Consider the following 24869-nt stretch of genomic DNA (forward strand, 5'->3'; position numbering starts at 1 on the left):
AATGGTCGTAATTGAACTGTATGACTATAGGCACTGATCATGGGCTCATGTTTGCCATGTGGTAATGGTATTCATCTCGTGTAGGGTTCCAGATTTTTTTTTTTTTTCGGTACGCAGGCCTCTCACTGTTGTGGCCTCTCCCGCTGCGGAGCACAGGCTCCGGACGCGCAGGCTCAGCGGACATGGCTCACGGGCCCAGCCGCTCCGCGGCATGTGGGATCTTCCCGGACCGTTCGTGTCCCCTACATTGGCAGGCGGACTCTCAATCACTGCGCCACCAGGGAAGCCCCCAGATATTTTGAAGGGGTTGTACACTGGTGACTGAAAACTGACTTTGGTGGTGCTCAGACATTTTTTCTTCCACACCTGACAGAAGTGCTGGAATTCTGGGATGTTACAGTGGCCATAACTTTTTAGTGCTTTCATATCTTCATCTATAGGCCAACTATCCAGCTGGGAACTCTAGAAATTCAGAAAACAGAAGAAATCCCTAGGCACAGAAATTTAGATGTTGACGTTTATATAACAGCATGAATTTCAATTGGTTATAGACAAATATATAAAGTCATCAATTTATATACACACACATATTAAGATGACAAAGAAGGAAAGGAAAAGAGTTAAACAGGGAATAATTCATTTATTCATTCATTCTACTCATGCAGACGTCACGCTACATGCTGGGGATAAAATAGTGAACAAGAGAGGCAAGGTCCCTGCTCTCACATAGCTTACACTCAGGGAGGCCTGGATTTGTACTGACTTTGTCTCATTTGCTCTGTGACCCAGGACAAGCTACATAAGCTTTTGAAACTCTGTTTCTTCATATTTTAAACAACCTATTTGAGGCCTTTTGTTCCTGAAAATTTCAGTCCTAAAGTCTTGGTTGAGGAAGCCCAGAGCAGATTCAGAATCCAGCGGGGTAAGGAAGGGATCCACAATGGGGGAGGGCAAAAGGCGGGGGAGAGCCTGGCATGAGATGTCAGACCCCAAGCAGGGTGAATAAGGCATCCATGTGATGGGGAGAGGCAGCCTGGCATGAGGTTTCAGAAGCAAGGGGTAAGGAAGGTGTCCAGGTGAGAGATAGCCCCATGTGGGAAATCAAAGCTAGAGCAGAGAGAGGAGGGCAGTCCTTCAGAGACTGAGAGGGGTCAGGAAGACATCTTCATGGGTGGACTAGTTGGTGTGGGAAGTCAGAGCCATAGTTAGCGAGAAGGGTATCCACATGGGGTAGCAGCCTGGAATAGGGAGTCATACCCCAGGCAGGAAGAGAAGGGTGTCCATACGTGGGTGGAGGTGGGGGTGAAGATCAAAGATTGGTTACGTACTGGATGATCAAACAGCTAAACATTTAAGAATAATCAGAGCCAAGTTCCTTACTCTAAAAGGGAGTTACAACTGTGGAAAGGGAGAAACGACTTCCATAAGAATTTCAAAACAAGTAATCAGAAATGTGGAGAAAGAAACAAAATTACATGCAATCAATTTTGAAAGAAGCAATATCCTGCAGGGAAAGTGGCTGTCAGAAAAATGCGTAAATGCAGTCCTGAACTTCTTATCCAAAAGAGGAAAACTTTTGACTACAACAAACACAAGTGTTTCAAAGAAGGTGTATGATATTACTTTTTAATTCTAATACTTGACCTAAATAATTTCCATTGTGTCTTAAAAAAAACTATAGCATTGAATTGGAATTGGATGTATATATCAATACAAACTCATGGATTTTAAATATATTTTTAATAATATATATTTCGATATATATTCAATAAATATATTTTATATATAAATAATATAGAAGTAAACATAGGTGCAAAGTGTGTTAATACACAAAAATGTATATGTTGCATATTTATGATATAAATAACACATTTACATACATATATTGTCTAGCTCCAGCCACTCATAGGGCCTGGAAGCATTTATACCCCATTAGCAATAAGCACATCTAAAGCTCAGATTCTGATCTAAAAACAATTTTCCACTAACAATTTTCTTGGGAAAATGGCTAATTCCAAGACTGGGGCAGGGAAACTCCAAGATGAGCCTAGAGTATCTTATACCAGAAAGCAAAAAAGTGTTCAAGGAATGATGGGTACATATTAAATGGACACAGACTCCAGCATGAAGTGATCCCCCATTACCAAATGGGGGACAATTTGAGCATCAAAATAAATGATGCTTATAAAATACTATACTCCATTAAATAAAACAGGAAACCTACTGAATCTGAAACTCTGTGGGTGGGGCCCCGCAATCTGTGTTTTAATTAGTCCCCCAACGTGACATTTAATTAGTCCCCCACAGACATTTGGTGAGAATTACCCTTTAGGGTAATTCTCCCAAAGGGAGTGAATCGTTTGCAGTAAATTAGCAAATGGCAAGAGATTAAATGGCTTTTTCATGTAATAGGACATTCCTTTGTTAATGCTTATGGGAAATCTCATGGCTTTAAAGATTGCAAGATGTTCAAATAAGTATGCTAAAATTCATAAGGAGCCTGTATTTTTGTCACATATGAAACTACCATTCTTTTGGGGTTTTTGTTTTTTTTTATCTTCAAATTTAAATTTATTAAGACATTCAGCTATGTCTGTCAGTCTACATCCAAATTTGCTACTAAAAATAAAATAAAGTCACATCCCACATTAGGAATACCGAGTCTGAAAAACACTTTTTGAGCCAAGCTTATTGTATAAATAAATGACTTTTCATATCAAAATTCCCATAAAAAATTACATTCCCCCCCTCCCCAGTTCTACCTGTAGCCATGATGAATGTAAAAATTTAAATATGACAAATACTTGTCAAAGAAAAGGCGCAAAGTCTATTAACAGCTTTAAAAGTGGCATTTGCAGAGTATGATCATACAGTTATGTACTCATTCCCAAAGTGCAAATATTGCCATAATTTAACACTGTTTTGATTCAGTTGCAAGAATTAAACATTACACAGAATTGAAAAGTATACTTAGGGCCTTTATCAGTGCCCTAAAGCCCTTCCCACTTTGGTCTCCTATACTAACGTGGACTCCAAAGTGTTCATTAGAGTTTTAGTTTACTTCACACAGCCAACACAGTATACGATGTATTAACAAAAGTTTCATATACATCAAAATATTGAAGACTCCATCATAAAGTTCAAGGGTCTCAGGTTACATGAATGCACCCGCAAGGCCCAAGTGCCCACCCACCCCCTCCCCCAAAGCACATACGAAGTATGAGCGTGCTTCGATCTTTGAATACAATCAATGCTTTTAGGTCTTTGATTTCATTTCAGTGCTGTACAAATAATCACCTGACTGAGTTCCAATTCACTGAGGGAAAAGGGGGTAGAGAAAAGGGCTGGTCACCACTCATACTCTGTAACAAGAATGGTTCTGTCCCATAGAAAGTGAAATATCAGTTCCACTTCTGCCTGCTTCCTCCCACGGTGTCCTCACGCTCTTTATCCTCCTTTCTTTAGCCCCTTTCAGACACTCAAATCTGATTTTATCTATCCCTTACAAATCAGGGGCTGTTTCTGAAGTTGCTGAGGATGAATTTTCTTGGCAAACCTCTACCAAACATCAGCACAGGATATATAAATACATTTTGATTAGCATACTTTGCAAAATTTCTCCCACAAAGTCAAGGGGATGAAAGCAGGTGGTCTCCACTGAGAGTACTTCCTGGATTAGATCCTTGGAATGTCAAGTTTCCTGCCTAATCACCTCATACATTCATTCCTCACATCTGGGCATGAATTCCATCATGAGTTAACTTCTCCTCCAGAGTAGCAAAGCATTACTCCTGCTGCTTTTCTTCTAGGCTGACCTCAACAGGATGTGCTGCATCTTTTGCACTAAGAGGATTTTCCTTGGGATCACAAGTCCCTTCCTGGCTATCTGATCTTCTGGCAATGCACTCGTCATTGTCCCTAGAACCTTCTTGCACCCTGGTCCCCTGAGGACGCTCCTGGCCTGGGGGTTCAGTACCTTCCTGAAGCACATTTTGCTCAGCTCCAGCAGGAGGCTGTGGAACCGGGTCAGCTCCTAACCCTGGCAGCTGCGAGGAGTTTTTGAGGTGGCAGTGGCACAGAGGGCAGGTCTCCTGGACATACAGCCACTTCTTGAGACAGCCTGCGTGGAAGAAATGACTGCAAGGTGTGATCACAGCAGATTTCATGTCCTGATAACAGATGGCACAAATATCATTGTGTTTCTCAAGCTGCTCTTTCGTAGCAATGGGTAATGATTTAATCTTATTCACAGCGTCCCTTCGGAGAAGGAAGCTCTTCCACCCCAGTTGGGCCCGAAGCCACACATTATAGTAGGAATGGATGAAGATGATCATTGAGCCCATTACTGTCCATTCTCCAAAGATGGTCTCGGAGATGCCATAGGCCACCACACAGAGGGCCACGAGAAACTCCAGCAGGCGGTAAGTGCCGTTCACGTAGTAGATGACATCATCCATGTTTTCTACTGGCTCTTTTCTGAATTCCTCAACCATAAATAAGACATAAATAAAAAGTGTTCCTAGAACCTGAAGAGAGGTGAGAATGCTGCTAGAAATAATGATAAGAAGCCAAACATCCATGTGGAAAAACTGGCAAATCATATAAGCCATATAAGCAGGGAACACCAGTAAAAATAAACAAAGGCTCACAGCATGGAAGTGTTTCCATAAACTCTTGTCTCTAGATGCTCCCAGCGCCAAAACAATAGGCTCTGCAATCTCTAACATAGACTGCAGGATAGAAGCTACAACAATGAAAAGGATAATACTGAGCAGGAATGCCCGGTGAACAACCTGCAGCTCTATCAGACCAGTCTGCACCGCCAGGATTAACAGCGTAACTCCTGTCATGCCCCGATTCATGGCAGGATCATTCATGAAAGCTCGATAACTCTGCAAGTAAAACTTGCAGAGTGTCAGAACACCCAAGGCAACAAAAGAAACCGTGAAGACCAAACCCAAAAGTGAGTAAGGAGTCCTGCAGCATTCAGCAATACTTGTGAGGAAAAGGAAAAGAAGTCTCTCTCGTGATGCAGGCTGATCTCGAGCACTGAAATAGGAGTAAATCTGAAGAGCAAATAAGACGAGCCAGAAAACCATGAACAGTACAGGGACTACCAGCTGATTCCACAGGGACGTCCCCAAGGCTAGAAGGCCATAGACCTGCAATACCTGAACCAACTCTCTGTATGCAGACTTGGCAAGGTTATAAGGTACTAGAAGGTTAGACCCAAGAAAATAAAGAACTTCCAATCCAGTAAAAATCATAGCAAATTTGTTGATGATAACAATTGTCTCCAGAAGAACAAGGCAGAGGCGTGCTAGGAGAGGAAGCATGTGAGCTGAAAAGAGCCAAATCTGCTTCGTTTTCATGACACAGGAGCATAAAGTACACACCACCAACTGACCTATTAAGGCTGTGGTAAACCGATTCATGGAGAGAGGTTCTAAATACATTGGTCCTTCATAGGCGGACTCCAGTTCACTCCTAATGTAGTCCCTGGCGGTCCAGTGGTTAAGACTTCACCTTCCAATGCAGGGGGTGCGGGTCTGACCCTGGGTCAGAGAGCTAAGATCCCACATTCCTAGCGGCTGGAGATTTGATATCCAGCATAGAGAAGCAGGGCAGTCAAAACATATAGGTAAAGCTGAACCAGATGCTGCCTGGGCAAGGTTAGTAGCACAACACTTAAGATATAACCTACATAATGCATATTAAGAGCCAAATACTTATACTGGAAAAGAGGATTGTTATTGAGGCTACTCCTCTGGATCTGCTGGAAGAAGGACCTGACATCCCATCTGTACAGGACATCCAACAGCATGATGCTTGGCACCCGCAGGGCCACATTTAACACTGCCTCCAGTTTCTCCTTTGCAGCCATGTTTTTTTCTTGGAGCAGACCTCAGGCTGCGGCCTCCTTCCCCGCGGGGCAGCACCGCCGGCGGACAGACGGACTCCGCAACTCCCCCGGTTCTCTCGCCTGCCCTGCCCTTCTCCTCGGGCGGTGGCGGCGGGGGCCGGGACGGCGCGGCTCACAGCGGCGGCTCCTCCGCGCCGGGCCTTGGATGCAGCGTCTTGGGAGGCGGCGGCGGCGGCAGCGGCGGCGGCAGCGGCCCGACCCGTGCGGTCACCATCGCACGCGGCGGCAGGAGCTCGCGTGCCGAGCTGCTCTTCAGCTGCCGACGGCGGCCATGGCCTCTTTCGTTCACTCCTCCAGCCCCCGGCGCTCTGCCCTGTTTTATCTTATTCATTTATCTAAACAGATTTTAATGAGTTTATACCCAGAAGTGTCAAGAAGTTCTGAAATCCTTTTTATTTCCCTACCATCTGGACTGTGACCCCCATCGGAGAGTTACATTGATGACCAAGTCCAGCCTCAACTTCCCCACCTGTTATACCTTAGAGATGAGCCTCTGAGTTTCTCCATTGGAAAACCTCCCAGTGGCATTAGCTACCCCGTAATTAGTGAAGAGTGAGCCACCGCTAACAGAGAAACCCTTGAACTCACCTGTTTGTATATCTACACAACCCTACCATCCTCTGTTTCTACCTGGCGGTCAGTGAAGGACAGGAAGAAAGGTATCCAAAAAAGTTTTTCCGGGACAAGAGGAAGTCACCAAGTCACTCACCTTTCTTCCTCGTGCCTTCCAGTTTTCCTCTGCTCTGTACGCCATTGTTCTTCAGGTGCCTCCTACACTGCCCAGAGCAAGATGTTCCAGATGGGATCTCAAGGGCTGATGGATACATAGAAGGAAGTAACTGCTTAACACTAGTAGAAGTTTGTTGCCTACGAAATTCAGGTACGTGTGGAAGATGCTGGACTCTGATTAATGTAACCCTGAGTTAATCTCTTCATGCCCCAGAAGATGAAAGAAAAGGAACCCTCAAATTCTTTCTTAGTTTTAAATTTACTTCTGCATCTTGCTCCGGAGAACCTCGATTTCTCTCTTCATCTATTCCGACTTGTTCCTTTTAAATTTCTTTTCCTGTTTTCTCCTCTTTTTCACCCCCCATATCTGAGCTAATGGGCACAGGTATGTGGTCAAGATTGAAAGAGAGAAATGGTCCATTGTGGGTTAGGTTAAGAAACATAGTGTGGGAAATAGTTTGATTTCATTCTTTTCCTTCTAGAAACCCTGATTCAGGTGAAAGGCAAATCCAGAATTTATAGCAACTAGACAAGAGCTTCAGCCAAGAAATATTAGTCCCATGTAACACTAGTCCTTCTGAAAATAGTAATATGAAATCTTAAGCTTAGCTGAGGCAAGATGAGTTGATATTTTCAATGTCCTGCATCAAAAAGCACTATGATTTATACCTTAACAAGAAAATATTCTAGATCCTAAGTCTCTCCATTTAGTATAATTATTTTACAGAAATCATTGGCACAGACATCAGTTATCTATTTTTGTATAATAGGCCACTCCAAAGCTTCGTGATTTAAAACACAACCACCATTTATTTGCTCATAACCAGGTAATTTGGGCAGGACTCAGCAGCGACGGCTTTTCACCACATGATCATTTAGCCAAGTCATCTGGAAGTTGACTTGGAGCTTCAAGGATCCAAAATGGCCTTTCTCACATGTCTGGGATCTCAGCTGAGGTGACCAGAAAGGCCAAATTGACTGGACCTCTCTCTACCTCATGGTCTGTGCTTCTCAATGGCCTCTTCCTCCTTGAAGATTTCCCAACAGAATAGCCTTGCCTCCTTCACATTCAGGCTGGGTTCTAAGACGGCAACGGTGTAAGCTGAAAGGCCTCTTAAAGTCTAAGACCATAATTTGCCACATTATGCCCTTAGTACAGTCCACTGGTCAAAGAAAATCGTAAGGCCTGTCCAGATTCAATGTTGGAGGGAGCTACAAAAAGGCACGAATTCAAGGAGGCAGAATTCACTGGGGGCTATGAAGTTTAATGTTATGTGTCAACTAAGCTAGACCCTGGCACCCTGTTATTGGTCAAACATTATTCTAGATGTTTCTGTGAAGGTATTTTTGAGAAGAGATTAATGTTTTCATCTGTAGACTTTGAGTAAAGCGGATTACCCTCATGCAACCAGTTGAAGGCCTTAGTATAAAAACACTGACCTCCACTGAAGAGGGAATTCTGCCAGCAGACTGCCTTTGGACTCAAACTGCAGCATCAGCTCTTTCCAGCCTGCCTTCCCAGCCAGCCTTCTGAAAAGCTTTGGAGCACACCCTGCAGATTTTGGGCTTGACAACCTCCACAATGAGTCAGTTCTTTAAAATATATAAATTACATATATATTATATATATCCCATATATATTATGGGATAAATTAGGAGTTGGAGTTTGGGATTAAAATATATGCATTACTACATATAAAACAGATAACCAACAAGGACCTACTGTATAGCACAGGGAACTGTACTCAATATCTTGTAATAACCTATAGTGGAAGAGAATGTAAGGAAATAATATATGTATGTATAACTGAATCACTTTGCTGTATACCTGAAACTAACACAACATTGTAAATCAACTCTCTCTCTCTCTCTTTATATATATATATATATATATATATATATATATCTTATTGGTTTTGTTTCTGGAGAACCTTGGCTAATACAGGGCACATCTTGTAATAAACACCATGCATTTTCCAGATAAGGACCGTAATCCCCAGAAAGCTTAACAATATTATATGATATTCAAGGAGTTTGTTATCTAGCTAGATAGCAAGCATATAAAAAGTTAGAGCACACCAAAAGTAACAATGCAGAAGTTACTAGTTCATAAGTGATTTACTCTATAAGTGTCAAGTCTACCTTCCTGAGGAATGTTGGACAAAAAAACAGTTAAGGAAACTTGCCAACCTGAGCGGGCCATAAAGCCTCTGAAGTGGAAAGAGCATAAATGTATAACCAAACTAAGCTATCAGCAGTTTCTCAATAAGGACAACACATTTTATGGTTGGTAATAAAACTTAGGAGAGATAATATCTTCATCACTGGCATTGCCATATAACCTTCAGCATGCCATTTTACAGTTCAAATACATGCCTTATTTTGAAGTCTAAAACATTAAACTTAAAGTTATTGTTAGAGTAATGAATGTATTAGTTTTCTATGGCTGCTGTAACAAAGTACCAATAAACTGAGTGGCTTAACTGAGAAATGTATTGTCTCACAGTTCTGGAAGCTTTGAAGTCCAAGATCAAGTTATTGGTGGGGTCATGCTCCCTCCCTCTGAAGGTGCTGGAGAAGAATCTGTTCTAACCCTCTCTCCTAGCTTCTGGTGGTTTGCTGGCATCTTTGGCATTTCTTGACTCGTAGACATATCACCCTGGTCTGTGCCTTCCTATTCACATGGCATTCTCCCTATGTGTGTATCTTTGTCAAAATTTCCTCTTTTTATTAAGGACGCAAGCCCTACTGGATTGGGGCCCACCCTACTCCAGTATGACCTCATCTTAACTAATTATGTCTACAACAGCCCTATTTCCAAATAAGGTCACATTCTGAGGTATTGGAGGTTAGGACTTCAACATATGAACTTGGGGAGACACAATTCGACCCATCATAATGGGTTAGAGTACTAATAAATTAAAATCTAAGATATTTTTAAATAACCCAAACTCTTCCTCTAACAATGCTTGTGGTCTGACTTTGGGTTAAGGAAGCTTCTTTTGAGATATGAACCTGGTACTTTGGCTTATGAATTGTGTTTCCATGCTTTGCCACTAGAGGGTAGCATCATTACTATTGTTTTTCTCTGCTGTTAAGCCTATTACACAGTAACTTCAGTACTCCGCCATTCACCCATAATGTGGGCATATCAGATGCGAAGTAAATGTAGACACATTTCTCAGGGGGGTGGGGAGTGGCGAAGGTATCAGCTGGGAAGAATAGAGTGTCCTGGTCATCCCTGTCCTGGCGATTCCTCTCCTGGATTTTTGCTATGGGCCAAACGTTTGTGTACCTCCAAAATTCATGTGTTGAAACTCTAACCTCTAGTGTGATGGTATATTTGGAGGTGAGGTCTTTGGGAGGCAATTAGATCATCAGGGTGGAGCCTTCATGATGGGCTTAACACCTTTATAAAACAGAGACTGGAGAGAGATAATCTGTTTCTCCCACCAGGACGTGGGCCTTTACCAAACACCAGATCTGCTGGCAGCATGATCTTGGACTTCCCAGACTCCAGAATTGTGAGAAATAAACATTTGTCGTTTAAGCTACCCAGCTTACGGTGTTCTATTATGGCAGCCCAAACTGACTAAGACAATTTCTGACCAGAATCAAATCACCAGAGATATTCAAACAGAAGCCAAAGTCTTTTCCTCTGAATGGGACATTTGTGTGGAAAGCAGGGCTGGGGGACAGAGGGTCTTAAGAATAATGCAGGTCCCTTTAAGAAAGAACTGAGCCATTCACCGTGCAGTCATGTAGCCTCTGAAGTGGAAAGAGCCATCTCTCTCCCTCACCCACCCCCCGCCCCAGGGTCAGGAGATTTATTGATCTATCCCATCATGGGCTTGGCCACTAATTGACAGCATGATCTTAGACAAGTCACAAACTCTGGTCTCAGAGTCTTCACCCATAGACAACCTTTGAGGACCTATTTTCTCTAAATGATATCTTCCTTTGAATTTTCTCTCTCCTTTCCACTCCAGACTCTAGCTCACCTTTCAATACTACAGGTTGAGAAGGATTCCTTAGGTGCTACAATAGAGATGAAAAAAGTGTGGTTGCCTTTAGGAGATTATAATATAATAAGAAGGAAGCATTTATGTGCAGAGATAATTAGAGGACTGAATAGCATATGATCCGCTCTCTGGGCTCCATACTGTAGGAATTTCTAAACAGGAAGGTGTGGTATGAAGCAGTAGAAAAGAAAAGCTTTGAACTGGGCCTTAAAGAGTCTCCAGAAGTTAGGCTGCAAGGAGGAGGAGGCAAGAGAGTGTGGTTAATACAGCTTAGACATGGAAATTAAAATAAACAAGTTTTAGGGAACAGGGAGCAAGTCAGCATGATTGGTACAGGGGTCGTGTTGGACAATATGAGAGTATAACTCTATATTGAAATACACTCAAAGTGATTTTATTTTATTCAGGTGCAGTGCTAGTCAATTTAGAATTGATCTGAGAGGTCAAGGGAAACTGAGTCAGTTTCTGAGCAGATGAGAGAGTTGTTCCAACCTCAATTGCTAAGCCCCTTGATTACTTGGCTGGGCTTCTCTCTGCATTTTAGAGCCTGTATGTATTTTGGCTTCAGACACCAGTTATCAAGTGGGGGAGTATATTGGGCTCCACCCCCAGCTTCTTAGTAAAGATCTTTAACCCTCCCTTTAGGACACTTGAAAACAGACAGAACAGCTCAAGATCATGAGAAGAAGCAGGTAAGAGGCACTTTCTTGCCTCCATTCTAACCTTTTGCATTAATCGTATCAATTCCTTCCAAAACTCACACAAGCACTGAACACAGCTGTGTTGTCCCTGCTTTAAAGAGTTAAAGGCTCAGAAATACTGACAGCCCAGCTCAGAGCTGTTGAATTATCTTTAAAAGAGAGTGACCTAGAATTCATTAGCCTATCGTCTTAACATCTGTAAAAAGTGAGCAGTCTCATCAGATAGGAAATATATGGGAAAGAATGGGCAGTATGACATCGAGTTCAGAAATTTTTACTCTTAGAAGGAAATATAGTTAATATCTTAAGCGCTAAAGAATAATGAAATCCCATCAAATGACATGACAGCCTGGGTGGGGATTGCAGGTTTTCATGAGTAGGCAGAAAAGACAGGCAATTTTAAATATGACTCCAGCTGGGGAAGGCACCTTCCCTGTGCTGTGCAAGACTGGGAGACAGCCTGTGTGGAGGGTTTGATGTAGTGACTATAAGTAACTGCATTCAGCATATGCCATTAGGGTCACTGTCAAGAATCCTATCCCATTCAGTATCTGGGTCCAATATCTCAACAAGCAGACTAGGTGTTCCCTGACACTGTCTGTCATAAACAAATCATTTCCTTAACAGTACGCCTATTTTAACATGGAAAGACTTGAGCTAAGTACAGAAATGTTTAAGAGCATCAAAATCATAATGTTGATATTTGTGCCTTAAGGAATTATGCATGTGTAGCATTTTAGGTATTTATAATTTTACAAATATTATAATTTCATCTATGCAGATTAGTCTTGTAAGTTCAATTTATAAGTGTGCAATTGACTAACAAATTTACACTTGCACGTTTCAGTTGAAATCTCATTAAGTTTATACAGTATTGGAATATTTAAGAAAACTTAAGTTTCACCACATTTATAAGTTTAATAAATTAGATTTGTAATAATAACAACTTGAGAAGATTTGTTGGTTAATTGAAGTACTTAAGAATATAAAAATATTTAATTCATAAATATAGTGAAGAAGTTTAAAGGGAAATCTAATTATCTAAGTTGAAAACTGTGCCCCAAACATTAGTCTCCTTAAAATTGAGTGTTAAAATGTGCTAGACTTAAAAATAGAATAATAATATTCATGAAATGAACTTAAAGGTATAAGAAGGGCTTATAATTTTTCATTTTTACCAGTTTGGTCCAGAAACCCAATCACTCTATTCACTGCACATCTCTTGAAACACCTCTCCAAGCTTAAAGCAAAAATCTCCCTTCACTGCTATTTATTTAGGGGAAATTCTTTTCTATTATTTCATGCATGTCCTCTATTCTCTCAATCTTCCCATCTGGAATTCACATTAGAAAGAATATAGAATTTCTGGATCTATTCTCCATGTATACAGACTTTTCTTTCATGCTTTTTAATCTATTGACTCCATGTATTGGGGAGAACTTGTCACTTCTCAGCTTTTATTTTCACTGTTCCTATAGTCCCGGTGACTCCTAAACCACATTATTAATCCACATCCAACATACAATCAATACAACCTTGATTAATGAGCCCTAAAGTGACAAGATGATGAGGAGGACACCAAGATGGTCATAACCTGATCTCCCACTTCAACAATGAGCTGGTAGTGCCATCAGAGGCTGCAGTTTCCCAAGCAAAGGCAGTTAGACATCACAGAAATCACTGAAGAGGTATTGTCACATCAACAGCCATGTTTATATTGCATTGAGTCTCTTTAAAGAGTCTTTTTACCTTGGTTATGGAAAATCAAGCATGGGATACCCATGAAGGGGTTTGGCAAAAGCTCAGGAATTGAGACCCCAGGTTTTTGGAAGAGTTGAGATAAAATCCAAGCAAAAGTAAGGATGGGCACCCTTCCTCCATCCCTTCCTTGGTGAAGGCTTCCATAAAATTATAATAATGGTGCTCAATTTATTGCTCATTTCAGGAACTAGAGGCAGATAGCCCCAAACTATGGACTTAGACCTGAACCAGAATTTCCTCCTCTGAGAACTCACTGGGTTGCATCTCACTTGTGTTCTCTCTGTGCAGAGACTGCAGGAATGGACACTTCTGCTCTCTCATAAAGACTGCTAGTATATTTGCACTTACAGTTTTCAAAATTCCAGTCTTAATCTGGTTCATGCTAATTATTCCTAGAGTACCTGCTCAGGCCTAGATACCAGCAATGCCGTTTTCACGTAACCTGCAGTTGACAGCTCGCTCTTCTGAAATACAAACTTGCCAAAATCATAGAAACTTGCTGGGCTAAGGAAAAAAACCCTAAAATACAGGACACACATGGGGCAGAATGCCATGATCACCTGGGGACCACGGCATGTGGGCATTTCATATGCCAGAAATGTATTAAGGTCTATTGCATTGTTCAAGATAAACATGTAGGCACCCACATCTGCTCTTTTCAACCCTTACATTAAAAAAAAGAAATGTATCCAGTTCATTGGCCTAAAGAATCCACTCACCTCCCTCTTCAGTGTCATGTGATAAGACCAGACTGGGGCAGCTTCCTGGATTTGTCAGTGCTTCTGGAAAGCCAGGGAGCTTCAGGTTTTAACTGCCCATGTGACACCTCCAGCTACCCACTACACTGCCTCTTTTCCTTCATATTCAAGTCAACCATCACAGACTCCTGCAGTACTCCTTTTCTGTCACAGCAGAGACTGGCCATTCTGACTAATATGGTACTAAATTAACTTCGATTTTGTCTCAGAAACTCTAGATTCATAAAATGTGACAGCCGGAAATTGATTCATCCAATTCAATTCCCTAATGTCAGAGAGAAGGATATGGTAAATGTTAAAACACTAGAGGCTGGTGAATAGTAAAGCCAGAATGAGAAAAGATTTCTTGACTCTCCATTGGAGGTTACTTAGTCCACCGATGAGGGAAGGGCTCTGACTTTTTACCTAGGTATTCCATTAAAGGATTTTCCTTGTTTTAACCCTTCAATTATTTTAGCAGAACGGATGGCACGGTGGCCATACTATGCGTGGTGATGATTTTTTTACTCTTTGGATAACATCATGACTCTCCTTTCCCAGATTTTCATGGCTTTACCAACCATGTGCCCTTCTGTAACCGTGGATCAGCCCTTCTATCTTCTCTGAGAGAGTACATCATAGGATGACTTCCGGCTTGCTTTTCCCAGGGGAGAACGCAGGTGCTACAGAAAGAGATTTCTCACAAAAAGGAATTTCAGTGTCACACAGCTTCTTCTTCATGACATAAAGGTGGGGTGCAGTTGAATAACAAAAACAAAGATCTGAGGTGTTTGAACGAAGGTCCATGCATTCATTTATTTCTCATTGCAGCAACAAGATAAACAAGTGAAATTCCATCTATAATGAGTTACAAATGGTAGTAAGCCCAGGAACCCTGAGCATATATATCTATAAGGCAAATAAAACAATATTTTTCAGTGTGGGCATCACACTTTAGATGACCTGGGGAGAGCCACTCCAAGCCCCAAATACCATGACACCAAGAATCATTCTCAACCAGTTGTTCTCCAAACAAAAGGTGAAAAGGCAAAACTGTGATTAAAAATAATTTTTAAAAAAAGAGAGAAATTTCAACTAGAAAGACTGGACGCCCAAAGTCACATCTCTTCTTCTGATTCTTGTTCTCGTTCAGCATTTTTCAGGAGTCCAACTTCTGAGGGGCAGAACCTCTTAAATCGAGATTTAACCAACCTGAGGAGAATGAAAGTCATCTCGTATTATGCTGTTTAAAATTGAAACCCAAAACTATATGTATCTATAATACAGCAAACTCCAAATTATCTGTGCAGATGGAAGAGGCACCCCCAGAAAGAAAATCACTTTTATTTGGCTTTGGAGCTACCTGCAAATATTTTGTAGATTAAAGCAGCATATAAGCAAACAGATACAATAAAGCTCTTAAATGTGTTATATGATTGTTTGCATCATATTCAAAATGTATAACTTTAATCATTTCTAAAACAAACAAGAGAATCTCTGGGCTGTAGTAATCCCAGATGAAACCGAGCTCAGCTGTGTGGTCCAAAAAGGAGCCCTCTCCTATGAAAGAAGTGCATGAAGGCATTTCCTGCCCCATGTTGAGCCCCATGGCAAGTCTGGGCTGTACTGCAGCCTCTATTCATGTCTTCAGAGGGGTGCTTTTGTGCTGGCCACAGGCTGCTCAACTGCATGTGATGGTCCATGATGAATTAAGAAGTTGAAAGAAGTGACCTCCATTCTTGTAACTGTTTTCATAGACTAAGAGAATCTGTAGGTCAGAAGGAATTACAATTTTTGACATTGGAAGATGTGAAGCTTCTTAGTGGCAGGAACTCAGCAGGCTCTCCATTTTCTCTGATGTAATAAGAACTAGGCAAAGCTTTTCCTGTGCATGATATTTGTGAAGACATTGTGCTGTGACCATGTCAATAAAACATAGTTAACTTCCAAAAATACACAGGGATATGCAAACAAACTGATAAACCAAATCATCAAAATCATTCCCGTTTTATGAAAAACGTCACCAGCCTATCTGTATCTTTACACTTGTTTTCTGCCTTTCTCTTTTTTTTTTTGCGGTACGCGGGCCTCTCACTGTTGTGGCCTCTCCCGCTGCGGAGCACAGGCTCCGGACGCGCAGGCTCAGCGGCCATGGCTCACGGGCGCAGCCTCTCCGCGGCATGTGGTATTCTCCCGGACCGGGGCACGAACCTGTGTCCCCTGCATCGGCAGGCGGACTCTCAACTACTGCGCCACCAGGGAAGCCCTCTGCCTTTCTTCTTCCAATGAAGGTCTGGCCCGCCCCTCTCAATATACAGTGCTTTTACTTGTGCTCTGGATCCCACTAGAGTATGAATTTCCTAGGAGCAGAGACTTCATCTTATTTACTGCCCTAACTCTGCCAGAGTCTAGAACAATCTCTGGTACACAATAGTGGCTCATGACACATTTAATGATTCAGTGGGCTGTGGAGCAATCTGCCAGGAGTTCATATCACTCACCTCCTCAGAGGTAATTCTTCAGTCACTTCCAATTCAGCATTAATTCCTCCAACATACAACAACTGTGCAGTATCAGTAACAACTATTGACTTGGCAAGAGTCAAGAAAAAGTACTCAAAATCATTTGCCTCGATAATTAGTTGACCATTGACATTGTTCCCAATGTCCTCAACTCTTCAAGACACTGTTCTCATGAAAGGCTAATAATTTTAAGTAAGTTGATGACTGGGACAGTGTGTCATTTTTTAAAAATATTTATTTATTTGTTTGTTTATTTATTTATTTATTTGGCTGCGCTGGGCCTTAGTTGCGGCACGTGGGGTCTTCATTGCAGCCTGTGGGATCTTTAGTTGCAGCCTGTGGGATCTTTAGTTGCAGCATGCGGGATCTTTAGTTGCAGCATATGGGATTTTTAGTTGCAGCATGCGGGATCTAGTTCCCTGACCTGAGATCCAGCCCGGGCCCCCTGAATTGAGAGCATGGAGTCTTAGCCACTGGACCACCAGGGAAGTCCCAGTGGGTCATTTTTTAAAGCCACACAGTTATCTCCACATTGCACAACCTGAATACGTGCTAACTGAAAGGGATTAATTAGTTAATTCATTCATTAGGTTCATTCCTGATGACTCTTGTGGAAAATAAAGCAAAGAACTGGCTACTGATTACAAATTAACTGGTAACACAGACCCTAGTGACTCCTGCTGTTCCCCACTCCTCCTCTCTGGGTTTTATCTGCTGTTGTTACAAACCACCAAGCTAAGGCAAATTCAGGCTCTATCTGCACCCTGAAGCCCTTGGTATTGGCACATGCAGAAATGGCTACTGGGGACAGATTGAGGGATGGAGTAAGAAAGAGGAAGTGCAAATATCTGCTAGTTCCTGGAATGATGCAAGTCCAGAGAACTAAAGTCAGGGTGTGTCTGGGCTTTTGCTCCCATATGTTCTCTTCAGTTAATACAAGAGCAGAGCTGAGACTCTGGGTATACTTCCAGAGTCAATCTGGAAATCAAACATCCAGAAGGCAAACTACCATATGCCTGGAATTTGGTCATTTCTATTTTGTTCTTCAAAATGGCTCACGAGAATCATTTGCTTGGAAAACCAACCTGAAAATGAGTAATATTTCTCTGTCCATTCAGAGGGGCTTTTGAAATAGTTCTGTACCACAGTCGTGTTTAAATATGAAATACAGTAAAACACATAATAAGATTTCCCAACAGATAGGTCTCTCCTATGAGCTGCCATGATGAGAACTGCAGGCATGGGACCAGATGAAGCAATCTTTAAACCGTTATTCTGGAAAGCTGGGAAGTACAGCTTCATTTTTCAGAGATTTTGGGGGCAGTAGTTCCATAACCCAGTTTTGGTTCCTTGGTGATCTTTGTGCTTTGTCAAATAAATGCGGATAGGATGTCCTCAAAACCCATCACCTGTGACTGAATTACAATCCACTACAATCCACTTGAATTATCCTGCATATGACCTCACTGAAAGTCAGTATTCAATCTTCATGATATTCTTTAAGCTACTGCTTAAGTTTATATAAAAATATATCAGAACACAAGTTCTTGTTTTTATATTTCAAAAGCAATATGAGAGCAAAACTTAAAAGCATATAAAACATGATTTCCAAACAATTGAACCCTATTTCCGAGTATTTCTGAAACAGATCTGTTAAAACAGCAAATAAGTGTCTTGAGTACCTACTATATGTTTGACAGTATGCCAAGAGCTGTGAGAAATATGAAAAAGGTCTTTTCTTCCAGGTGACACAATCAAGTTAGCAGGTAAGACTAACATGAGCTAATGGTAAATATCACAAGATAGATCACAACTGTTAAAATGTGTGGTAGAGACTAAAGTACTGTAAACACTCATGAAGGGAGATAAGCAAAGGCTAGAACAATCACAGAAGTTTTCATAGAAGAGATGAGCATTTAATTTGGATATGACAGGTAGAGGCAACTACATGGTCAAAAAGTGAAAGGTGCTGGGGAAGGAGAGGCAGTTGAAAAATTAAACATGGAGTTTCTGGTTTCTAGAAAACTATAGGTGGACAAGAGATTCATTAGGGGTCTGAAGGTTTTTGAAACAGGAAGAGACAATAGCTTTCTTTTGGCTCTGGAAGGGAACTGACATGGGGTAGAGAGTCTCCTTGAATGCCGGCATTATTCTTGGAAGCTGCCCAGCCCCTAAGGAGATGAGGCCCAGAAGTCAGCCTAAAACAGCGGAGGAAGAAGTCCAGTTTCACTCAATGGCAGAGCGAGCCTAAACTACCAGCCCATGCACGTGCTTTGAGGGAAATGAATAGGACTCATAGAAATCAATCAATGAGAGAGTAGAATTTCCCAGCACCCATAGCACTTAGACCTCTAGAAGGAGTAACTACAGACCCAAAGCCTACCAGCGACATTTTGGAGCTAGACAAGGAAATGGTTTCCTTATGCAGAGACACAGCACCAAAGCTCCTATAGCAGTGAAGCTCAGAGAAGCACAGAGCAGGAGAGGTAACCTGGGCGAATGTCTACAGAGAGGACTAGAAAGCTAGCTGGGGCAGAAGCTGAGACCCCACTGGGCCTAGAACCAGCCACTGTAATTGAGGGATCTAGAGCATCTGCTAGATGTGTACTATCCAATATGGTAGTCACTATGCATATATGCATATTTAAATTAATTAAAATTAGTGTGGCACTAGGCCCATGTCAAGTGCTCAATAACCACACATAGCTCATGGCTACATAATGAAGGCTGCAGATACACAACATTTCAATCAGTGCTAAAGTCTGAAGGATTGGAGTCTGCACGATTAGTAGCTGGGATCAGCCAGGCCAACTGTGGTTTGGCATTAGCTATCATGCTAATGGAAATAATAAGGAACCATGTTCACTCCTTTCTACTCCTACTCATCCTTCAAGCTGCAGCTTAATTCTCAATTGTGAAGAGGCCTCCTCTGGGCTCCAATAGTGCTTTGTTCTTACACTATTTCCATTTATTGTACTGTATGTAAATTGTCTCTCTCTCCCCATAGGGTCTACACCTTATACATTTTTTGATACAGAAGAAGGAGGAGAACAAGAACGAGAATAGTAAAAAGAACAAGGGTGGGTGGGGGAGGTGGTTCAAGAGAGCAGCCTAGGAAGGTCCTGAATTCACCTCCTCCCATGGACACAGCAAATCTACAGCTATTTAAGGAACAATTCCCTATATAAAAAAAAAAAAGACCTGAAAACTAGCCAAACAGCTCCTCCACAGCAAAGGACAAGAGGTCCACACTGAGATGGGTAAAAGAGGCAGAGACACAGTCTCACCGAAAACCCCACCCCTGGGGTGGAGACCCACAATCGGAAGGGATCTCAAAGATACAGAGCTTTTCCCTGAGGAGCAAGAATTTGTGCCCTACATCAGTCACCCCAACCCTTAGGACTTGCACTGGTGAGATGAGCCCCCAAAACATCTGGCTTTGAAAACCAACAGGGCTGACGTCCAGAAAAACCAAAGTGCTGTAAGGAATGGAGATTCCATTCTTAAAGGACTTGCATGCAGACTCACCCACCTGGCAATCCAGCACAAAAGCCACAGTTTGAAAAGTGTCTAGACCATATGTGAATGTGATGCATTTGTTAATTTTAAAGCATCTGCCAGCAAGGGAGAAATCTGTTAGGACTCTCTCCAGGAATGGAAGCACTGGCAGGTACCATTTTTGCTTTCTGCCCCATCTATTTTGTTAGCACCAGCACTAGCAGCCACCATTTTTGCAGTCGCTTTCTAACCTGCTAGCACCAGTGTTAGAAATTAAAGGAGAAGTTAAAAATACCTGGAGACAAGTGAAAATGGAAATACAACATACCAAAATCTATGCAATGCAGCAAAAGCAGTTCTAAGATGGAAGTTTATAGCAATACAGGCCTACCTCAAGAAATAAGAAAAATCTCAAATAAACAACCTAACTTTTACACCTAAGGGAACTAAAAAAAGAAGAATAAACAAAGCCCAAAGTTACTATAAGGAAGGAAATAATAAAGAACAGAGCAGAAATAAATGATATAGAGACTAAAAGACAAATAGAAAAGATCGACGAAACAAGGAGCTGGTTCTTTGAAAAAATAAACAAAATTGACAAAACTTTAGATAGACTCACTAAGAGAAACAGAGAGAAGGCTCAAGTGAATAAAATCCAAAATAAAAGAGGAGAAATTACAATTATACCAAAAGAGACTACTATGAACTATTATACACCAACAAATTGAATAACCTGGAAGTAATGGATAAATTCCTAGAAACATACAACCTTCTAAGACTGAATCATCAAGAAATAGAAAATCTGAATAGACTAATTATTAGTGAGGAGATTAAAACAGTAATAAAAAAACTCCCAACAAAGAAAAGTCCAGGACCAGATGGCTTCACTGGTAAATTGTACCAAATATTCAAAAAAGATTTAATACCTATCCTCTCAAACTCTTCCAAAAAACTGAAGAGGAGGGAATGCTCCCAAACTCACTTCACAAGGCCAACATTACCCTGATACCAAAATCACACAAAGACATCACACACAAAAAAGAAAATTACAGGCCAATATCACTGATGAACATAGGTACAAAAATCTTCAACAAAATATTAGCAAACTGAACTCGAGTATGTTAAAAGGATCATACACCCTGATCAAGTGGGATTTATTCCAGGAATGCAAGGATGGTTCAACAACCACAAATCAATCAATGTGATATGTCACATTAACAAAAAGAAGGATTAAAATCATATGATTATCTCAATAGATGCATAAAAAGCATTTGACGAAATTCAACATCATTTGTGATAAAACTCTCAACAAGTGGATATAAAGAGAATGCACCTTAACATAATAAAGGCCATATATTACATGCTTACAGGTAACATCATACTCAGTGATGAAATCATGAAAGTTTTTTCCTTAAAATCAGGACCAAAACAATGATGTTCACTCTCGCCACTTTTAGTCAAAATAGTATTATAAGTCCTAGCCAGAGCATTTAGGCAAGAAAAAAAAAAGGGGCATCCAAATTGAAAAGGAAGAAGTAAAACTGTCACTATTTGCAGATGACATGATACTATGTATAGAAAACCCTAAAGACACCAACAAAAAACGTTAGAACTAATAAGTAAATTTAGTAAAGTTGCAGGGTACAAAATCAATATGCAAACATGTTGCACTTTTATACACTAACAATGAACTATCAGAAAGAGAAAGTAAGAAAAAAAATCCCATTTACAACTGCATCAAAAAGAATAAAATATCTATGAACAAATTTAATCAAGGAGATGAAAGATCTATACACTGAAAACTGTAAGACATTAATGAAAGTAACTGAAGAAGACACAAATAAATGGAAAGATATTCCATGCTTATGAATTGGAAGAATTAATATTGTTAAAATGTCCATATTACCTAAAACAATCTGCAGATTCAATGCAATCTGTACCAAATTCCAAAGGCATTTCTCACAGAAATAGAACAAACAATCCTAAAATTTGTATGGAATCACAAAAGATCCTGAATAGCCAAAGCACTCTTGAAAAAGAAGAACAAACCTGGAGGCATCGTATGCTCTGATTTCAGACTATACTACAGAGCTGTAAAATCAAAACAGTATGATATTGGCATAAAAACAGACCTATAGATCAGTGGCACAGAGTAAAGAGCCTAAAAATAACACACATATAAGGTCAATTAATTTGTGATAAAGGAAGCAAGAACACAAAATGGGGAAAGGCCAGTGTCTTCAAAAATGGTGCTAGGAAAACTGGACATCCACACACAAAAGAATGAAACTGGACCACTATCTTACACCATACACAAAAATTAACTCAAAATGGATTAAAGTCTTGACTGTAAGATTAAAAATAAAATAAAATAAGAATAAAAATAAAAATCTGAGAAGAAAACATGGGTGGTAAGCTCCTTGACATCACTCTTGGTGATATTTTGGGGATCTGACTCCAAAGGCAGTAGAAGCAAAACTAAACAAATAGGATTACACCAAACTAGAAAGCTTCTGCACAGTGAAGAAAAACATCAACAAAATAAAAAGGAAACTTACTGAATGGGAGAAGACATTCCTAAATCGTATCTGATAAAAGGTTAATATCCAAAATACATAAAGAACTCAGACAACCCAATAACCCCCACAACAAAAAAATTAAATTTAAAAATAGGCAGATAGCACCTTTGGGATTCGCTATGTATAGTATCATGTCATCTGCAAACAGTGACAGCTTTACTTCTTTTCCGATTTGGATTCCTTTTATTTCTTTTTCTTCTCTGATTGCTGTGGCTAAAACTTCCAAAACTATGTTGAATAATAGTGGTGAGAGTGGGCAACATTGTCTTGTTTCTGATCTTAGTGGAAATGGTTTCAGTTTTTCACCATTGAGGACGATGTTGGCTTTGGGTTTGTCATATATGGCCTTTATTATGTTGAGGAAAGTTCCCTCTACGCCTGCTTTGTGCAGGGTTTTCCCAAAGATGCTACCAGAAAACTACTAGAGCTAATCAATGAATTTGGTAAAGTAGCAGGATACAAAATTAATGCACAGAAATCTCTGGCATTCCTATACACTAATGATGAAAAATCTGAAAGTGAAATTAAGAAAACACTCCCATTCACCATTGCAACAAAAAGAATAAAATATCTAGGAATAAACCTACCTAAGGAGACAAAAGACCTGTATGCAGAAAACTATAAGACACTGATGAAAGAGATTAAAGATGATACAAATAGATGGAGAGATATATCATGTTTTGGATTGGAAGAATCAACATTGTGAAAATGACTCTACTACCCAAAGCAATCTACAGATTCAATGCAATACCTATCAAACTACCACTGGCATTTTTCACAGAACTAGAACAAAAATTTTCACAATCTGTATGGAAACACAAAAGACCCCGAATAGCCAAAGCAATCTTGAGAAAGAAAAACGGAGCTGGAGGAATCAGGCTCCCAGACTTCAGACTATACTGCAAAGCTACAGTAATCAAGACAGTATGGTACTGGCACAAAAACAGAAATATAGATCAATAGAACAGGATAGAAAGCCCAGAGGTAAACCCATGCACATATGGTCACCTTATCTTTGATAAAGGAGGCAAGAATATACAGTGGAGAAAAGACAGCTTCTTCAATAAGTGATGCTGGGAAAACTGGACAGGGACATGTAAAAGTATGAGATTAGAACCCTCCCTAACACCATACACAAAAATAAACTCAAAATGGATTAAAGACCTAAATGTAAGGCCAGAAACTGTCAAACTCTTAGAGGAAAACATAGGCAGAACACTCTATGACATAAATCACAGCAAGATCCTTTTTGACCCACCTCCTAGAGAAATGGAATAAAAACAAAAATAAACAAATGGGACCTAATGAAGCTTAAAAGCTTTTGCACAGCAAAGGAAACCATAAACAAGACCAAAAGACAACCCTCAGAATGGGAGAAAATATTTGCAAATGAAGCAACTGACAAAGGATTAACCTCCAAAATTTACAAGCAGCTCATGCAGCTGAATAACAAAAAAACAAACAACCCAATCCAAAAATGGGCAGAAGACCTAAATAGACATTTCTCCAAAGAAGATATACAGATTGCCAACAAACACATGAAAGAATGCTCAACATCAAAACTACAATGAGATATCATCTCACACCAGTCAGAATGGCCATCATCAAAAAATCTAGAGACAATAAATGCTGGAGAGGGTGTGGAGAAAAGGGAACACTCTTGCACTGTTGGTAGGAATGTAAATTGATACAGTCACTATGGACAACAGTATGGAGGTTCCTTAAAAAACTACAAATAGAACTACCATATGACCCAGAAATCCCACTACTGGGCATATACCCTGGGAAAACCATAATTCAAAAAGAGTCATGTACCAAAATGTTCATTGCAGCTCTATTTACAATAGCCAGGACATGGAAGCAACCTAAGTGTCCATCATCGGATGAATGGATAAAGAAGATGTGGCACATATATACAATGGAATATTACTCAGCCATAAATAGAAACGAAATTGAGTTATTTGTAGTGAGGTGGATGGACCTAGAGTCTGTCATACAGAGTGAAGTAAGTCAGAAAGAGAAAAACAAATAGCGTATGCTAACACATATATAACACATATGGAATCTAAGGGAAAAAAAAAGGTCATGAAGAACCTAGGGGTAAGACAGGAATAAAGACACAGACCTACTAGAGAATGGACTTGAGGATATGGGGAGGGGGAAGGGTAAGCTGTGACAAAGTGAGAGAGTGGCATGGACATATATACACTACCAAATGTAAAATAGCTAGCTAGTGGGAAGCAGTCACATGGCACAGGGAGATCAGCTCGGTGTTTTGTGACCACCTAGAGGGGTGGGATAGGGAGGGTGGGAGGGAGGGAGATGCAAGAGGGAAGAGATATGGGAACATATGTATATGTATAACTGATTAACTTTGTTATAAAGCAGAAACTAACA

At 40.6% G+C, this 24869-nt stretch overlaps 2 protein-coding genes across 2 annotated transcripts in view; both read right to left on the reverse strand.

Annotated features, from left to right (window-relative positions):
* Positions 1 to 3785: 3785 nt before the first annotated feature.
* On the reverse strand, positions 3786 to 6137 carry LOC307053279 (RING finger protein 145-like; the record flags this gene model as incomplete). The annotated part of the gene is given in 4 exon segments (XM_079704651.1): positions 3786 to 5499; positions 5592 to 5890; positions 5892 to 5904; positions 6040 to 6137. Coding segments are annotated over 4 exon segments (2124 nt in total).
* Positions 6138 to 14679: 8542 nt separating this feature from the next.
* The window catches only part of TMEM45A (transmembrane protein 45A), a gene marked incomplete at its 5' end in the record, with an annotated part of 30615 nt that continues 20425 nt past the window's right edge, over positions 14680 to 24869 (reverse strand). The window contains one exon of the mRNA XM_079704878.1: positions 14680 to 15085. Within this exon, the coding sequence (XP_079561004.1) occupies positions 14992 to 15085 (94 nt within the window). The 3' untranslated portion in view covers positions 14680 to 14991. The remainder of the gene's footprint in view (positions 15086 to 24869) is intronic.

Source organism: Hyperoodon ampullatus (genome assembly GCF_949752795.1).
Source record: "Hyperoodon ampullatus genome assembly, chromosome: 5".
NCBI lineage: Eukaryota > Metazoa > Chordata > Mammalia > Artiodactyla > Ziphiidae > Hyperoodon > Hyperoodon ampullatus.